The sequence below is a fragment of the Canis lupus genome, chromosome 7, assembly GCF_048164855.1.
Source record: "Canis lupus baileyi chromosome 7, mCanLup2.hap1, whole genome shotgun sequence".
NCBI lineage: Eukaryota > Metazoa > Chordata > Mammalia > Carnivora > Canidae > Canis > Canis lupus.
The window spans coordinates 48,618,797-48,637,069 of NC_132844.1; the positions used below are offsets into that span (position 1 = coordinate 48,618,797).

At 36.8% G+C, this 18,273-nt stretch overlaps 1 protein-coding gene across 29 annotated transcripts in view; it reads left to right on the forward strand.

Moving 5' to 3' along the window:
• DST (dystonin) overlaps window positions 1-18,273 on the forward strand; it is a 480,723-nt gene that overhangs the window by 243,718 nt on the left and 218,732 nt on the right. For 14 of the 29 annotated variants that reach the window (XM_072832505.1, XM_072832530.1, XM_072832528.1 and 11 more), the window contains one exon: window positions 16,540-16,629. In XM_072832505.1, the coding sequence (XP_072688606.1) occupies window positions 16,540-16,629 (90 nt within the window). Of the gene's footprint in view, window positions 1-16,539; window positions 16,630-17,172; window positions 17,272-18,273 lie in introns of all 29 variants that reach the window. The other 15 variants (XM_072832497.1, XM_072832507.1, XM_072832502.1 and 12 more) reach the window with 2 other exon arrangements.

Sequence of the window (18,273 nt, forward strand, 5' to 3'; positions counted from 1 at the left end):
AATTGAAAACAAATAAAAAGAAGAATAATATTTTAGGACACATGAAAATTATATGAAATTCAGAATTTGGTATTTGTAAATAAAATTGTTTTGAATCCAGCTGCTCTATTCACTTATGTGTTGTCACATCAAAGACCCTAGAAACCAAAAAAATATTTACTGTCTGTTTTTTGTAGAAAAAGTTTCTTGATTCTCTGTAATGCTAAGGTTTTATATATATTTTTTGGGTAAAGTTTTGTATATATTCATTTTAGTGGTGTGATATGTATAGTCTCTAAATGGGGTATCTCTTGATTGGATGGGGGCCCCCAGGTAGTGGTCCAAAATCTGGTAGAAGCAGATGTAGAAGGTAAAAGAATTCACCTGTGGCAGAACAAAGGAGGTCAAAGTCTATTGATACCTTGTGGGAATGTTGGCCTGGACAGTAGAGGAGAGGCTTATCTGCAAGGAGGTAGTGGGTGAGGGCTGTTTTTAAAGGGGGAAGATGAGGAAGTATGGCCTGTTTGCCTGAAAGTGACCTCTTACAGTATGGTCACTTGTGCATCCCGTGAACCCATTTATGAGGGTAGTTTCCTTTCCTATATCTAAGGCCAGCTGTGGTTCTATCAATGTAATTTTATACCACAGCTGCTTTTCTGAATGAGCTTCTCGCTTTGATTTACCAAAATGTTTTCGAATAAGCCAGCTCAGTATATTACTTTACTAGGGCAAAATTTTATTTCTGTGATAATTCCCTTTGAGTCAAGATAGTAGTGAAAGATAAACCCAATGCAAATGCCACTTCAAGTAAAAATTCAGGGAGTAATACTGATATAAAGTAGATGATGGGGCACCTGGCTGGCTCAGTAGGTAGAGCACACAACTCTAAGTCTCAAGGTTGTGAGTTTAAGCCCCTTGTTGGGCATGGAGTCTACTTAAAAAAAAAAAAAGAAGAATAAAAAATAAAGTGAATGAAATGTTTCTTCTATCACTCAGACGTTCCCAAACTAGATTACTAGGTAATCCTTTATGACTATTCCTTTGCTTTTTGCTCTCTTAATATATACTTCCTTTTTGGTTTGTTTGTTTGTTTATTTATTTATTTGTTTCCTTCCTTTTTGGTTTAGATTAAAGGTTTTATAGTCCTTGGCATTGCCACTTTCCCACCTTTATTAATATTATCAATCCTTTTGTTTAATTATCAATTGATTATATTTAGAACTGTTTTTCAGTAAGTACAAATCGTGCATCTTTTTAAACTGTATCTCAGTTGTATGTATTGACATGTTAGAACCATCTAACATCCTGCCCTATATTCTGGGCATTATCATTAATTCTTGTAGAATCGTGATACGTATAAACATTTCTTATTGTCTAAACATTGCTGCCATTTGATAACTCAAAGGGAGTGTGATTAAGATATTTTTCAGAACAGATTTTCTTGACATAAAATTTATGCACAAAATTGTTTTTGTTTTCCTTTTTAAAGATTTTATTTATTTATTCATGAGAGACAGAGAGAGGCAGAGACATAGGCAGAGGGAGAAGCAGGCTCCCTGTGGGGAGCCTGATGCGAGACTGGATCCTGGTACCCCCGGATCACAACCTGAGCCAAAGACAGACGCTCAACTGCTGAGCCACCCAGGTGCCCCAAAATTCATTGATTTTAATTGTATAATTGAATGGCTTTTAGTAAATTTACAGAATTATGCAGCTATTACCACAATCAAAATTTTAGAACATTTCCATCACCCAAAAAATAAGCCTGTGCCCATTTGCCCTGTGCTCTCCTTAACCCCCTCGCCAGCCCTAGGTAGCCACTGATATATTTTCTGTATTAATAAGATTCATGTTTTCTGGATATTTCACAAAAATAGAATCATATAGCGTGTGTTCTTTTGTTTGGCTTCTTCCACTTAGCACAATGTGCTTGAGGCTCATCCATGTTGTAACATATGTCTTCATTCCTTTTTATTGGCAAGTTGTGTTTCCATCCTGTGGTTGTGTCACATTTTGTTTATCCATCTAACAGTTAAGTGGCATTTGGATTATTTCCACATTTTGGCTATTATGAATAATGCTGCTGTAAACATGAATATACAAGTCTTTGTATGGATATATATTTTCATTTCTTTTGGATATTTATTTAGGAATGGGATTACTGAGTCATATGATAAATCCAGTTTAACATTTTAGGGAATGCCAAACTGTTCCAGAGTCGTTGCACCATTTTTTTTTTTAAGATTTTATTTATTTATTCATGAGAGACACAGAGAGAGAGAGGCAGAAACACACAGGTAGAGGGAGAAGCAGGCTCCACACAGGGAGCACAACGCAGGACTCAATCCCAGGTCTTCAGGATTACGCCCTGTGCCGAAGGCAGTGCTAAACCGCTGAGCCACCCGGGTTGCCCTCGATGCACCATTTTATATTTCCCCTAGCCATGTGGAGGGTTCTAATTTCTCTAAATCTTTTCTAGCACTTACTGTCTTTTCTTTTTGATTTTAGCTATCCTAATGGGTATGAAATGCTTTGTCATCTGATAGTGGTTTGTGTTTCTCTAATGATGTTGAACCTCTTTTCATATACCTAATGCACATTTGTGTATCTTTGGTAAAATTTCTATCAGATCTTTGCCTATGTTTAAATTGGGTTGTATGCCCTTTTATTATTGGGTTTTCTTTTTTTCTTTTGCATGTGGATATTGAATTTCCCAGTATCAGTTTGAAAAGATTCAACACTGAATTGCTTTTGTTCTTTTGTCAAAAACCATAAATATGTGATTCTTTTTCAAGACTTTCTATTATGTTTCAGTGATGTATATGTCTATTTTTATTAAAAACATTTTGTTATAAGATTATTTATTCAGTCTTGAAATTTGATTTATCTGAATAAATCCGATTTATTTTTTTAAATAACCAGACTAATTTAGATGGGCATGGGAAAATAACTCGTTAGGTGGGGCGATATTGCTTATGGTACTGCCGAAGCTATACCAAGTGATGTAAAACAGGAGGATCCTCTAGGTATGGATGTTTAAAAACAGAAGCTTGCTGTGCCAAGATGGACATTTCTCCTCTCTGTGTTAGTCATTCAGCAGCATTTTAGCTCCAACTGTATGATAGGACATGATGCCAGGTATGAACTCTCATAGATGCCATGATAGGCCCTCGGGGCAGAGACAGATCCCCTGCTAGGAAGTGGCTTGATGGAGTTCATGAATCTGTTTTCTGAGGTTTTCTTTTCTTCCTGTAACTGTACAGGCATTCAAGGGCCCACAGCTGAGGGCATGACTGTGTTCACAGGCAAGTGCAAATGACTAATCTTTTATTTATTGAACAAACCTTCTTTGAATATTTACTATATGGCAAGTACTGTGCAAAGGATGACACATTTACAATGAGGACCTAAGACAGAGCCCTGTCCTTTTAAGGGGCTTATCTTTAAGTATATCATGTACTTAAAACTATTCTGTAAGGAAAATGATGATTGGTGTTCTAGAATCAGCCAAGGAATAAATGAGTGCCAAGGAATATATGAGTGCAGGCTTTCTCAGTCTAGGTGGCATTAAAGCTTGACCTTGAAGGAAAAGTAAGATTCCAATAGCCAGACGAGGAGTGGGAATAAAGTAGCATTTTGGGGTAGAGGGAATACCATGAGTACAAGCAGATAGATATGACAGTGGTAGTAATGAGAATGCAATCTCAAGCATTCCACTGACTTCTTTTCAAATTCTCTTAGCCTTGGGATTAGAAGTGAAGCTCTAAGGCACTGAGACCTATATGTCTTGCAGTACACCCACAGCTGTTCAGGCACTGAGACCTGTGTCTTGCAGTACACCCGCAGCTGTGTCCCATAGTTCACCTTTAGAAATGTGGCCTCTGATTTGCTAAATCTTACTTGGCTCAAGCCTACTCTTGCTGAAACTTGTTAATTTAAGAGGGTGCTGGGGCTTCTGGGTGGCTTAGTTGGTTAATAAGCATCTGACGCGATCTCAGCACAGGTCTTGATCTCAGGATCATGAATTCAAGCCTTGCATCAGGCTCCAATGGGGGAGAGAGAGAGTGTGTGTACTCAGAAAAAAGAGAGAGAGAAAGAGAGACAGAGAGGGAGGGCTTGAGCGCTCAGAACTGAGGAGGGAGGAGAAAATCGCCAACACTTATATTTTAGGCTTCACTATGAGACAGAAATGCAGCAGTGCAGCCTCTCTTAGGGTCCTGAACATCTGGGAGGACTAGTTGTTGAGTATTTGTGGTCCACAGGCCTTGGGTGAGTAAATGGACTCTAGAAATTTGGCAAAATTGTGATCAATTTGAAGAAATTAAGGATTTATCTTTGAAAGGTTTAATCTTCCTACAGAAGATACAGATCTGTTGCAGAGCTTGATTTTAACAACAGTCGATAAAACATCTGTCAGTTTTTTTTTTAACTAGGGAATTAATAGAATAAACCTGTGTTTTCGACTCTATCCAAACTTATCAGTTTCATAAATAGTTTTACAGTGTTTTTTTTTTTTTTTTACAGTGGTTTTATTTTGGAAAATGTACATCATTATACTGGGGAGTAAGAGTTTCATCTGGATTTAAGGAAACTTTTTTTTTTTTTTTTAAACAGGGAAGAGGTGTTAAGCATTAGCATGGATTTGTAGCAAAGGGATGGAATCTCATCCTGGGGGTGTCTTTAAAAATAGTTTCAGTGTTCATCTCCCTGTGACAGTTGTCTTAATCGCAATTCGGGGTTATTTCAAAGGTTTAATGAAGAGGATACAGCCAGTTGTTCTCAGTGGTTTGTTTGTAAGGACTTGAGGAAATGGGCTTATGTTTAAAGAATGAATTAATTTATATACAAAGTATGAGTATTGTAAAGGCCTTAAAACTATAAAATATGCTACTGAGAGACCCCATAGATTTTCCAGCCCATGATACTTAAAAAGAGATGAAGCAACCACTTGTGTCATTCCTTCCTTGGTATCTCTCTCTCAGAGCTCTGAAAGGGACACCAGGAAGTATACATGATGCTGTGACCAGGAGATATTTGCACTTGCCAGCTCCACCCCCCATGGATCCTTATCCACAGAGGTGGATTTTATTACTCGCCTAGCACTCAGCCTTCTCTGTGAGGGCCTTGCTTCTTCCCCAGCCTAGAGCCTGACTCATATGACAAGCATTCCAGCAAGTGGCTCACTATTTGGTTGAGGATTGGCAGAACCATGCTAGACATCATTTAGGAAGTAGATGAAGTTACGTTTTGAAGGATCAGTTGGTTCTCTGATTTTTTGTGTGTGTGTGCTGAGGTAGTACTTATTTTATAGAAATAGCTGTGTTGTAAAAAGTATTTTTAAATTTTTTCTATTAGTCTTTAAATTCCAGTATAGTTAACATACATACAGTAAGTATTACATCAGTTTCAGATATACAATAGAGTGATTCAACAATTCTGTACATTACTCTGTTGATCATGGAAAGTATGCTCTTTAATCCCCATTACCTATTTCACCCATCCTCCCATCTACTCCCCTCTGGTAACCATATCTTTGTTCTCTGTAGTTAAGAGTCTGTTTTTTGGTTTATCCCTTTTTTAAATTTGTTTCTTAGATTCCACTTAGCATTTTGTTCTCTAGCTTCTTCCATGCTGTTGCAAACAGCAAGATTTCATTTTTTTTTGCTATGGCTGAGCTGTATTCCATTTGTGTGTGTGTGTGTGTGTGTGTGTGTGTGTACATTTGGGCTGCTTTCATAATTTGGCTATTGCAAATAAAGCTACAGTAAATAGGAGTGCATATATCTTTTTGAATTAATGTTTTCGTATTCTTTGGGTAAATACCCAGTAATGGAATTGCTGGATCATATGGTATTTCTATTGTTAATTTTTTGAGGAACTTCCATAATCTTTTCTACAGTGGCTGCATCAGTTTGCATCCCCACCAACAGTGCATGAGGGTTCCTTTTTTTCCAGATCCTCACCAACACTTGTTATTTCTTGTGTATTTTATTTTAGCTATTCTGAAAATATGCAGTGATATCTCATTGTGGTTTTGACTTGCATTTCCCTGATGATAAGTGATGTTGAGCATCTTTTCATAGGTTTGTTGGCCACCTGTATGTCTTTAGAAAAATGTCTGTTCATGTCTTCTGCTCATTTTTAATTGACTTTGTTTTTTTTGGCATTGAGTTGTATAATATCTTTATATGTTTTGGATACTAACTGTTTATCAGCTATGCTATTTGCAGATGTCTTCTCCCATTCAGTAGGTTGCCTATTAGCTTTGTTGATGTTTTCTTTGCTGTGCAGAAGCTTTTTATTTTGATGTAGTCCTCATAGCTTATTTTTCCTTTTTTTTTAACCTTGCCCATGAAGACATATCTAGAAAAATGTTGCTATAACTGATGTCAAAGAAATTACTGTCTGTGCTCTCTTCTAGGATTTTTATGGTTTCAAGCTCTCACATCTAAGTTCTTAATCATTTTTGAATTTATTTTTGTGCATGGTGTAAGAATATGGTCTAGAATATGGTCTAGTAAAAGGTATTTTAAATGGTTCCACAGGAGAGAGGACAACTCTTTTTGGGGGCAAGTATCTACTTAATTGTTGAAATACTATATAAGAAGTCAGCCATTGACACCCTATGGGGCATTTGACAAATGCCCCAAAAGAGATGATTCAACTCAAAAGTATTCAGTAAGCAGGTGCCACAACCAGCACTTTAATCAGAATTGTGAAGTAGTTGACATTTTTGTCATTTCCCTGTATCTTTCCTGAACTCCTCTCCCCACTTATCAGCTGCCCAAAGTTCTCCTGCTGCCTTCTCAGTGTTAAAAGCTCTTACTTTGGAATCCTACCATTCCCCCACACTGCAGTGCTTCCTTCAGACACCCTCCTTCCCATTCCCCCAACCCCCCAAGTGATTCTGTCTATTTACCAACTGTGATTAAAGTTTCTTTGAAATTGATATTAGGTGTTAAGAATAAGAAGATCAGGGATCCCTGGGTGGCGCAGCGGTTTGGCGCCTGCCTTTGGCCCAGGGCGGGATCATGGAGACCCGGGATCGAATCCCACGTCGGGCTCCCGGTGCATGGAGTCTGCTTCTCCCTCTGCCTATGTCTCTGCCTCTCTCTCTCTCTCTCTCTCTCTCTGTGACTATCATTAAAAAAAAAAAAAAAAAAAAAAGAAAGAAGATCAGTCAGATGAAGTGACTTGGCATTAAGGGGCAAATGACTGATATGTTTCTGTATCCCAGGAGCTGTCTTTATTTTCATATGGGAACTTAATGTATTACCTGTATGCATCACCAATTTCTTGTAATTATTCTGAACCTGACTTAGGACATTGGTGTAACGTTACCAAAGTCATTAAGTGGGGATTTATTGAGGAAATACAGATTTTTTTGAGTAAGTTATAAATTTTTTTTTTTTTTAAAGATTTTATTTATTCATTCATGAGAAACACAGAGAGAGGCAGAGACACAGGCAGAGGGAGAAGCAGGCTCCATGCAGGAAGCCCGATGCGGGACTCGATCCCAGGACTCCAGGATCAGGCCCCGGGCTGAAGGCGGTGCTAAACCGCTGAGCCACCAGGGCTGCCCAAGTTATAAATTTTTTAAAAAAGATTTTGTTTATTCATGAGAGACACACAGAGAGAAGCAGAAACATAGGCAGAGGGAGAGGCAGACTGCCTGTAGGGAGCGCTGTGGGGGGTGGGGAGGGGACGGGATGAGGGGATGGGGGGATATACTGCATCCCAGGACCTTGGGAACAATGCCCTGAACTGAAGGCAGAAGCTCAACCAGTGAGCCACCCAGGTGTCCCAATAAATTGTAAATTTTGATCATGATTGTAATTTAAATAAAACTAATTACAAATTTTTATTTTATTTTTAAAAAGATTTTATTTATTTATTTGACACAGAGAGAGAGTGCCACAATCAAGGGGGAGCAGCTGGCTGAGGGAGAGGGAGAAGTAGGTTCCCTGCTGAGGAGAGAGCCTGATGTGGGGTTCTATCCTAGGGCCCTGGGATCCTGACTTAACCAAAGACAGACTTAACCAACTAAGCCACCCAGGTGCCCCTAGTTACAAATTTTTAAAAATAAGTTTACAGGTTTTTACTGAAAAATATGCGCAATTCTGTTTCAAGGCTTTTTCAGTAGAAGCCCAGATTTGAAAATATGGTGGAATCTGTTCGAAATGTTGGTGGTAAAGAACAGAACTTTGCTGCTGTAGTTACAGACTACCTAGGTTAAACAGGCTTATTTTATGTCTAATTATGTTTTCTAGGACTTGGCACATATGAACACATGTAGCACACAGCTACTATAGTAATGTACTTAGCTGTCATTATTTGTCTTAATACATTATTATTATTATTATTATAGTTACATATTAACATTTACATCAAAATTTAGTTTCTAATGAAAAAAATGCAGTCTCATTAACTAGCTTATTATTCATTAGAAGTATTAAACAATTATGATCCTCTCTCCCAGTTTTCTCAGCTTTTTCTTTCTTTTGCTCAAATTGTGAGAAGGTAAATGGGAAAGAGGTGATTATAAAATGCCATTGATTAGCGATGCCTTCCTTGCTGGCTCAGGAGGTAGGCCATACAGCTCTTGATTTCAGCATTGTGAGTTCAAGCCCCATGTTGGGCGTAGAGTTTTGTTTTTATTGGGGGGGAGGGCATAGAGTTTTAAAGAAAAATGCCAATGATTGGTTCCTTCTCTTTTCCTTATGTTATTATTGAAAGCTGCTCTTGATAGAATAGCTCTTACCATGATTTTTTTAAGTCATAAATGGTTTAAAGAAATATATAATTAATGAGGATATTTGAAAACTTCTAAAAGGTAACGTCTATATCCTCCTGTCAAACACCACTGGATTTTACTTGGTGACAGATGCTGGACAGGAACATCCTTTCGTCTCAGTTAAAATAATGCAAAAACGAACCCTTCCTCCAAAGACTACATGAAATAGATAATGCTGATGTCTTTACAAATCAGTGCTTATTTATCTGACATTGTAGTATGGAGGTTATCTAGAACATGTCTTTAATAAAAATTAACTACAAAAAACAGTGGACAGATGCAAAAAATATGCAGAGTAATTGATTTTTGAATTCATTTTTCTCTTTCAGTGATAATATTTGTAATTGCTCAGCACAAGAGCTATATAGCTCTGCAAACAATCTGATCTAAGATCTGCAGGTGATCAAAGATCTGAAGGCTAATGGAGAAAAACACACAAATACAGATTTTTTTTTTTCTGTCTTCCCTTAAAGGGAAGAATGGAAGGAAATGTAGAGGAGTCAAACCCAAACTAACCCAAACCAGAATCAGCTGTCCCAAAGCCAGAACAGATTGTTACAGAAAATAGTTATTACATGCTTTTAAAATTTTAAATATTGAAAGAGCCTTTAAAAAAGATTCCTATGACAATAGTTAAACTGTACAAAAGAGACTATAAAAAATACATAAGTGAAGACTAAACTGTTCCAAATCTTGAAACATTTATTAGTAAAATAAAATGCTTTTATATTATTTAACCACCTAATGTTCTACCTTGAGATTAGAAGAGAAATCTTTGACAAAGAACTTTGTCAAAGAACAGATTGTTTGTACTGCCCAGAACCAATAGTGATTTATTTTAAGCTCTTCCTTATTGTTTTCATTAATACCTTAAAATGTATGACAACTATCTTTATTTTAAGTTTTATAAAACAGTAAAGGAGATGAATTTGTGCGACCTTGATGATGACCTAACCTATTCTCTACAAAAAAGCACAACCACCCCATTATACTTACTGGCACCAATTTGGAATTTATAATAATTTCGGTAGACTCTAAGCTGTAGCTTTATTCTTTCACAACTCTTGAAGAAATAATGCTGAAGTAAACAACACTGTTCAGATAAAGCGACTACTGATGCAGTCAGGCTGGTCTGAGGACTGGGCGGGGGGCGGGCGGGGATTCCTGCAGGACCAGCTAAGAGAGTCTTTGACTTCTCTCAGAATGGAAGTCAGACAGGAACCAAGGGGAAGTAAGAGCAGAGTTTATTGAGGACATATAGAGCAGCTACAGACAAGAGTGTCTGGGAGACTCTGAAAGGAAAAGGAACCAGGAGTCTTATCTTTGTGAGGGGTCTGGAGTATTTTTGTTTTTTGTTTTGTTTTTTTGTTTTTTATAGATTTTATTTATTTATTCATGAGACACATACAGAGAGAGGCAGGCAGATAGAAGCAGAGGGAAAAGCAAGCTCCATGCAGGGAGCCTGATGTGGGACTCGATCCTGGGACCGCGAGATCACACCCTGTGCCGAAGGCAGATGCTCAACCGCTGAGCCAGCCACCCAGGCGTCCCTAGAATTTTTTGTTTTTAAAGATTTTATTTTTAAGTAATCTCTGTAGCCAACACGGGACTCAAACCTACAACCCTGACATCAAGAGTGGCAGACTCCATTGACTGAGCCAGCCAGGCTCCTGGTGTTGGCAGGGGTGGGAGAGATGGAAATGGGAAGGTGGGTGAGTCCTGGAATTCTTATTGAGTTGGGTGGTCTGGCTTACATGTTCTAGCAGACATCCAGGAACTGGTTGAACAAGGTTGAGTGCTCAAGTGTCTTCCACAAGTCACTTATATGCCCTGGAGCCCCAGGGGACTTGGGCTAGAAGACTCCAAAGAGAAATGATTAACTCCTTGACCTTTATAAATAAGGAAGACATACTTTAAAGTATTTGTAAGAGGGGCATGCATGTCTTATTAGCAATAATAGAAGCAGGAAAAGAAACAAAGGAAAAAAACAGCTTTTTCTTTAATGAGATCCTTTGGTTGGTTTCCCTGTCTCATAACTATTCAAGAGAATCCATTGTTTTTAAGCATTTCTGTGTATTGTAAAAGCATCAGTTACTCATCAGTAATTGAGAAGGTACTATATAGATTGTTATTATTATTTTTTTGAACTAGAATATCTAAGGAGCTTTCCCAGGAGAATGTGGTAGCTTATTTTTCATGAATGTATTTGTTTGAAGTAAATAAAAAATGCATTGTAAAACATTCTAATTCCTAGTTTTCACTGAGAAGCTAACTGTCCCCCTTCTCTTCACCCAATTAGTAGTCTGTGAGGCGATTCTATTTGGGACAAGCCTTCTTTTATTATTTATGTTCCTTTCTAAAGATAGCTAGTTGTTTTCCAGAATACTGCATCTTTTAGATCGATGTAGGACTGCTTTAAAAGAGGGCTGTGAATGCTGCTTCTGGCTGGTATTTTGCTCTTTGCAGTGCTAGCATGTGTGCATCTTACCCAAGATTTAGGGATGGAATGCCCTCTCTGCTTTTTTCTGAGAGAACTTTCCTCCATTATTGTGTATAGATTGACCCTCAGCAGCTTTATCTGTGATTTAGGTTTGTGCAAGATAATACTTTATTTCTTTTTGTTTAAGATAATACTTTACAAAGAAGCTTTTATATTGGTCCGAGATACTGGGTCCTTGTTCTGCTTAAAAGCCTTTGGTGGTTCTCTTTGCTTAGAAAAAGATTTGAGCTTCCTAAAGTGGTATGTAAAGCTACTGGGTCTCCCAGATCACCTTTTCCTGCCTCACCTTCTGCCTCACATTTCACTGATTTCAGGGCTGTTTTCCTTCCTTGGAACTCATGTACAGTTAGTTGCATGCCAGCTTGCATGTTTTTCTTCGTTCTTGCTCTTCCCTCCCCTTGGAACATTAAGCTCATTTCTGTATGGTTGTCAGCCCATTCTGCAGGCTTCAAGAAGTGGCACGGCACTCTCTTATTTTTCATCTTTGTACTCTTAGAAGTTAAATGATACCCCAACATAAATGGATGCTCAGGAAATATTTAGTGACCTGAACTAAACAGCAACAACATGGTAACTATAAGTTTAAATATGGGAAGTAAAATTTTTGTGGAATTTGTCTGGTTCACATCAATCAGTACAAAATCAGACTTTTGAGAAAGGCAGTCTTAAAAATATTTACTTAAATAAGCAGGTATATGATCTTATTTTCAGGGTTAAATTTGATTTAGTTAATGAAAAGCCAAACAATTATAAGTTGACAAAATACAATTTTTACAGTAGTTTTTTTGATCAGTTAAACCATTTAGATGATATGGACCTGGCATAATCTATTCTCTCTCAAAAATGAATTGTAAATTGCCTGTATCATCATCACCAGCATCTAGTATAGAATATCTCTCCCGTGTGCCCTCCCCCCCTATTTTGTACTTTATCTTCCTTCCTTAGGAAGTCTCCTTCCTTAGGAGACCCTTCTTAAGCAAAAGATTAGTGCCCTCTAGGGGTGAAATACAGATGCAGTGCAGTGCACATATTTTATAAAGCTCTGCAAAATTCTGTGAGAATTGTATGAAATACAGAAAATGATGCTTCATCCTTATTATGTAATTCAAGTTATATAATTTAATCCCAGAGTATCTCAGAATGCTTTCACTTTGCTCATCACTTCCCCCAGCACTATTTATTCAGACAGACTTTTGTCCCACAGGGAGAAAATTTCCAAAATGAGAAGAAAGAGTGTTTTATTAAAAATTGAAGCGGAAGGTTAAGACTGCTCGCAGTTAGTATAGTCATCTGTGAAGGAAAGTTACCAGGTCAAGTGTCTATGACTCAGACTTAGGACAAAATAAAAAGCTTTTCTGTGTCAGTTTAAGTATTTAATTCTTTTTTGTTTTCTTCATAAATTGGTCACTTGATCAGATATTTCTATAGAATCTCAATTACTTCCACTCATTTCATCCACTAGCACTTATTCCCCATAATGCTGATTTGCTGATTTTTAATTGTTAATTAACATTCTTTTCATCCCATTTTTTTGTAGTGAGGAAAATGAGACCATATTTATAAAGCACTTGCACACAGACAGGGTCAGATACTTAGTAATAGTTCATTGTGTATGTATTTGTATTTATTGTTGTTTGTTTTGTAACTTGTTTTTTTCCCCTTAAGGTTTTATTTTTACATAATCTCCACACCCAGCACAGGGCTTGAACCCACAACCCTGAGATCAAGAGCTGCACGCTCTTCTGACATGCCAGCCAGGCACTGTTGTGTTTATTACTGTTCAGAATGGTAACATTTGTTTCACATAGGATGATAAAGAGAATGATAATGGAATCTTGCAGTTGGGTAGCATTTTTCAATTATAGTATTTCTGTGAACCCTTAGAATAATCACTTGAGACAGGAAGAGTAGGTATTGTTACATGATAAGCAAAGCCTCAGGATTTTTTCAGGCATTACAGAAGTTAAATTAGTCTATTCCTATATTTCCTCCTAAAGTTCTTTAAAAAAAAAATTATTTACATATTTTGGGGGAGGGGCAGGTAAGGTCCCAAGCCATCTCCACACTGAGCATGGAGCCCAATGCAGGGCTTGATTCCACAACCCCAAGAAAACAACCTGAGCTGAAACCAAGAGTTGGATGCTCAACTGTCTGTGCCACCCAGGTGCCCCTCTCCTAAAATTCTTAAGAAATTAAGGCATAAGACTAAAAAAATAGCTTTCCATTCTACATATTTTTAGTTGCTACACTGCTTCTTAAAAATGATAATTTTATTTTAAGATAATAGAATTTTTCTTCTCCAGTTTGAACTAGAGGCCTTGTGTTTAAAGTTTTATTTTGCAGATGAGAAAATGGACTCCCAGAGAGTTGAGGCTGCTGGTGCTAGTTGAGACCGGTGGTAGAAGCAATACTAAAACGCAGGCCTCCTCGTTATTTTTCCCTTATTACATTTTTTTTTAACCTAACTTAGTTTTGCATGACATAATAATATTATTATCCTTCTCTACACATGCCTAATTTCATTTTTCTTTACTGTTGCATAAATATGATGAAAAATTACACCTGGTTTTGGAATGTTTCCCTCATGTTAGAAAGAAAGTTTAGTTCTGTCTGGCAAGGCAAGTTGTGAAATTGCCTTCCTATGAAATAAGTGTTCAGAATCACACTTCATCTTTAACTGTCTGGGAGTGAGAATGACATAGGAAGTGGATGTGGATTGAAGTGTGGCTTTGGCAGGGCGTGGGCGGGTACAGTGGACCGGAGAGCACAGACTTCTCAGCACTGCATGTTAGTTACTGTCATCAGAGGCCTTATCCTGATAGTGTGCTGAGGATGTCAGACCTATACCATACGGTAATTTATTTTGAGAGATTAATTCAGGATCAGGAACTATATAATATTGTTTATATAAACGTGATCTAAGTTCAGGCTCTTTCACAGTTAGGCTGCTTTCCAGTTACACTGGAGATAACACAAAGAAGTACATAGGTTTAGATGTACTGATGTACAGAAATTTATAAGAATTGCTCCTCTGCCTTTTTTTAAGTAGGTCTTTAGCCTTATAAATTAAACTCATGCTTTGGAATGGGACTAAGAGAATTCTTATAGTGCTCTAACATGTGAGTAGAAAAGGGTTAGTACTCACTTCACTAAGTTGCTTATCTGTATGCATATGTGTCATGCATGAAGATGTGTTCCTGTGAAGATCCTTGAAAATGTATTTGTCTCTGAAATATAATTAAGGACTTGAGAGGATTATCATTTAATGATATCCCAAAGTAAATATTCTAATGGATAGGATAATCACTTTATAACTTTAAAAAAATATTTATAAGCTTTCTAAATTAGGACTACCTAAAATGTATTATGCTATTTTCTTTTTCTTCTTTTTAAGGGAAATAAAGTATTTTTTTCTTTTTTAAGGGAAAATAAAGTATTTTTTAAACTTTATTTTACTGTTGTATCATTATCTTGTGATACCAATGATTCAATTAATGTTTCTTGGGAATTAGGAAATCGAAATAAAATGTCACTCTGTGGAGATAGGACACTTGTTTTAATAATTTGACTCACTTTCAGTGTTACCATTTAATAGGTGCTATTGATATTAGCAGTTATTTAGAGCTATTGAGCCTGTTTAATACTTATACTATTTATAGTTAATGATGCATAAGTAGTTAATTGAATATTGAAAGTTCTATGATTTGGGCAAAAACACATAGGAACTCTTAAGGAAATTTTTATTCATTAATCAAAAATATTTTCTGGCATTGGGATGCCTGGGTGGCTCAGCGGTTGGGTGTCTGCCTTCAGCTCAAGGTGTGATCCTGGAGTTCCCAGATCAAGTCCCACATTGGGCTCCCTGCATGGAGCCTGCTTCTCCCTCTGCCTGTGTCTCTTTTTCTCTCTCTCTCTGTCTGTCATGAATAAATAAATAAAATCCTTATTAAAAAATATTTTCTGGCATTAATAAAAGAAACTACAAAACATGTATATAGTCAATTTAAGATAATAGAATTTAATGACATTTAAAATTTTTTAGGATGAAAAGCTCAACCATTAAAAGTTTGTTTCTGGTTTACATTAGGCCTTGTCTTGCTTGTTATGTATGCAGATAGATTTGATCATATTTTAGATCTTTTTATTATTTTGTACTGTATATTCACTTGACATTTTGGAAGTGCAAAGAGGTTTGATTCATGTGTACAAAACCTTTAAGAGTAAGAGTTTACTACACCAACTGGCAAGCATATAGGGCATGTGCCCTGTGTGTGATGTAGATGAGATTCTGGTCTCTGCCTCTAGACCACTTCCTTGGCTACTTTCATGAGAGCAGCACAAAGTAATATAACCTGGAATCACTAAAAGGTGAGAAAATGAAAACATGCCAACCCACTGTGGAATAGCCATCTTAATAGCCTGCTTTGACATTTGTCTCTCTAGCACAAACTTTACAGTAGGCCAGATATTTACAGGAGATATCCCTAGTTGGCAGACTGAACAAAGCTTTTGGGAAATCTTTGACGGTTTGTGCTCTGAAATCACAAGCTTAACTCAGGCCTGTGGAATGGAGGAAGAAGCTATTATAGCTTAAGTGTTAACTTTGTGCTGGTGTTAACATAGTTATAAAAACCCTCTGTCATAAGGTTTATGTTGTACAGAGGAAGGTTTGGGCAGAGGTCTTCTAACTTGATTCATACGAATTTTTAAAAACTTTTTATTTAAAATAAGTGTAGATTCATAGGAAGTTTCAATAGTAAGTATATGGAGTCTTATGGACCCTTCACCTAGTTTATATTTCTGGATTTTGGAAGCATGGAGTGTGTATATCTCTGGCATCCTGGATCTTGTGGCACAAAGAATAGGAAAAACAACTCAGGTAGAGGGGAGGGGTAAAAATTGGTCCTCCTGCTAAAGTGGCCCTGAGTGTTGTTATACCAGGAATCATGAAGGTCATTGCCATTGCCTGTATTTAAAAAATTGTAACTCCATGTAGTTGCCCAAACCTATACTAATTTTAGTATGTTAAGAATAGAACAATTCTGTTTGTATTTAGGAGTTATTAATTTGCAGCTTACTTTTATTTTTTTAGTTTTTGTTTTTTAAATTTAAATTTGGTTTTTAAGTAATGAGAGAATTAGTGAAAACATCACTGCAAGAATGAACACCAGATGAGGAATGTTTTTTACTTGTCTCTGTTCTTGTCTGAGTGTTAAAGATGGTGCTAGGTTCAGAACCAAAACTTAAATTGTTTTTCTCTATGTAGGTTCGAAAACATGTGAATGATCTCTATGAAGACTTAAGGGATGGACACAATTTAATCTCTCTTTTAGAAGTTCTTTCTGGAGATACCTTGGTAAGTTTTACATTTCTTAATTTAGTTTGAAGAACATGTAATCCCATCCACATGGGTGGGACCAGTGTGTTGTCAGTAGACACTGTTCAGATTTTTGCTACATTAATCTTTTGAGCTCTGAATTCTGCCTGAAGAAAAGAGTTCTGGTTAGATTCCTAATCATTTTCAGACTTCAAATGGTGTGAATTTGGGAGATGGAAACACTTTGATTACTTTGCTTATATAATCAGTTCTATACTTAAACTATTATTTTTGTTCTTGCTTCTTTTTTACCTTCAGGTTTTTTTTTTTTTTTTGCTTAGTAGAGGTTGGATGCATAATATAACCACATATTAAAAGACTCACAAATAGCTAAGAAAATAAACATTGCTTTCTGAAAAATGGTCTAACCCATTCCACAAGTGTCATTTCCTTTTTTGTGAACATTACTTCCTCTTCTTGGTTACCTGTTCTCCTTCATTATGTTCTGTTCATGCTCTTCTTTTCATTTCTGGTCTGTCTTGTGTCTTTGCTGTCCTATCTTCTGTCTGTTATATTCATTAGCCAAGGGAGCGGGATTTTTTGAAGACCTTACGATTGGTGAGTGCAACAGAAGCATGCGAATATGAACAGCATGAGGATGTGGAGGATGAGGATAAGGGGGTAGGTGTCGGCCCCCATAACTCTACTAACCTAGCCATTACAGTGTGGTGAGCGCTAACGTATAGAGAAGTAACCCATGGGTTCGGGCTCCTTTTAAAGAAATTCTAGAAAGGACCAAAACCCACAATGAAGTGGATGTGTGTGTACCAAAAAATTGGACAAAAGAAATATTTTCTCTTTAAATTTATTTATGTATTACTGTGCAGTGCATGGTAATTAAATATATGTGCTTAAATTATATGATGGCATTTTAGCTAAAGAATTATATATACCTTTTATGTTAATACGGAAATCTTGACAACTAGCCTGCTAATTTTTATGCAGATTTGTTCCACTCCTGGAATTTATATTTCAAATGTGGCAGCTGTTGCTTTATTTGAAAGGACTTAGCGAAATTTATTTACTATTTAAATTTATGCTTTAAGTCATATTGGCAATAGGTATTTGATGGACATTTGATTTTCTATGTCTTGTTTTATTTATAAGTGGGGAAGGTTTTAAAATTTGGAGTCCTGGTAGAACCTTCAAAGCTGTTTCATCTTCATGACACTTAGTTGACTTCAGCCCTCCTTTGCAGACACTTAGTTGACTTCAGCCCACCTTTGCAAGATAGATATGCTTCTTTTGTCATCTACATCCCAAGTGCCCCTGATTTCATTGGAAATTGTGCTTTTATTTGGATCCAGTGGATAAATTCATCAACAGTATTTCTACCTGTTATATAGAACCTATTTTTCCATTCTGTAGTGTGCTGTCTGTTTCATTATGGTGCCTTTGGCTTCAATAACCTATTCATATTTGAGAAGCTAAGCTGTCATTTTTTCCCCTTTTCTTCCTTTTGGAAGATTTTATGTGGTAAATTTCAACTCCATTCTTTGTATTTTTGTTAAGCATCTTCTCAGCTCTATCTCCTTATGTTTTTCTTCTGCAAACTTGTAATACTTCTCAAGGAAAACTGCACGAAGGAAAAGAATTATGGGTTGCTAGTTTTCCTGAGACAGT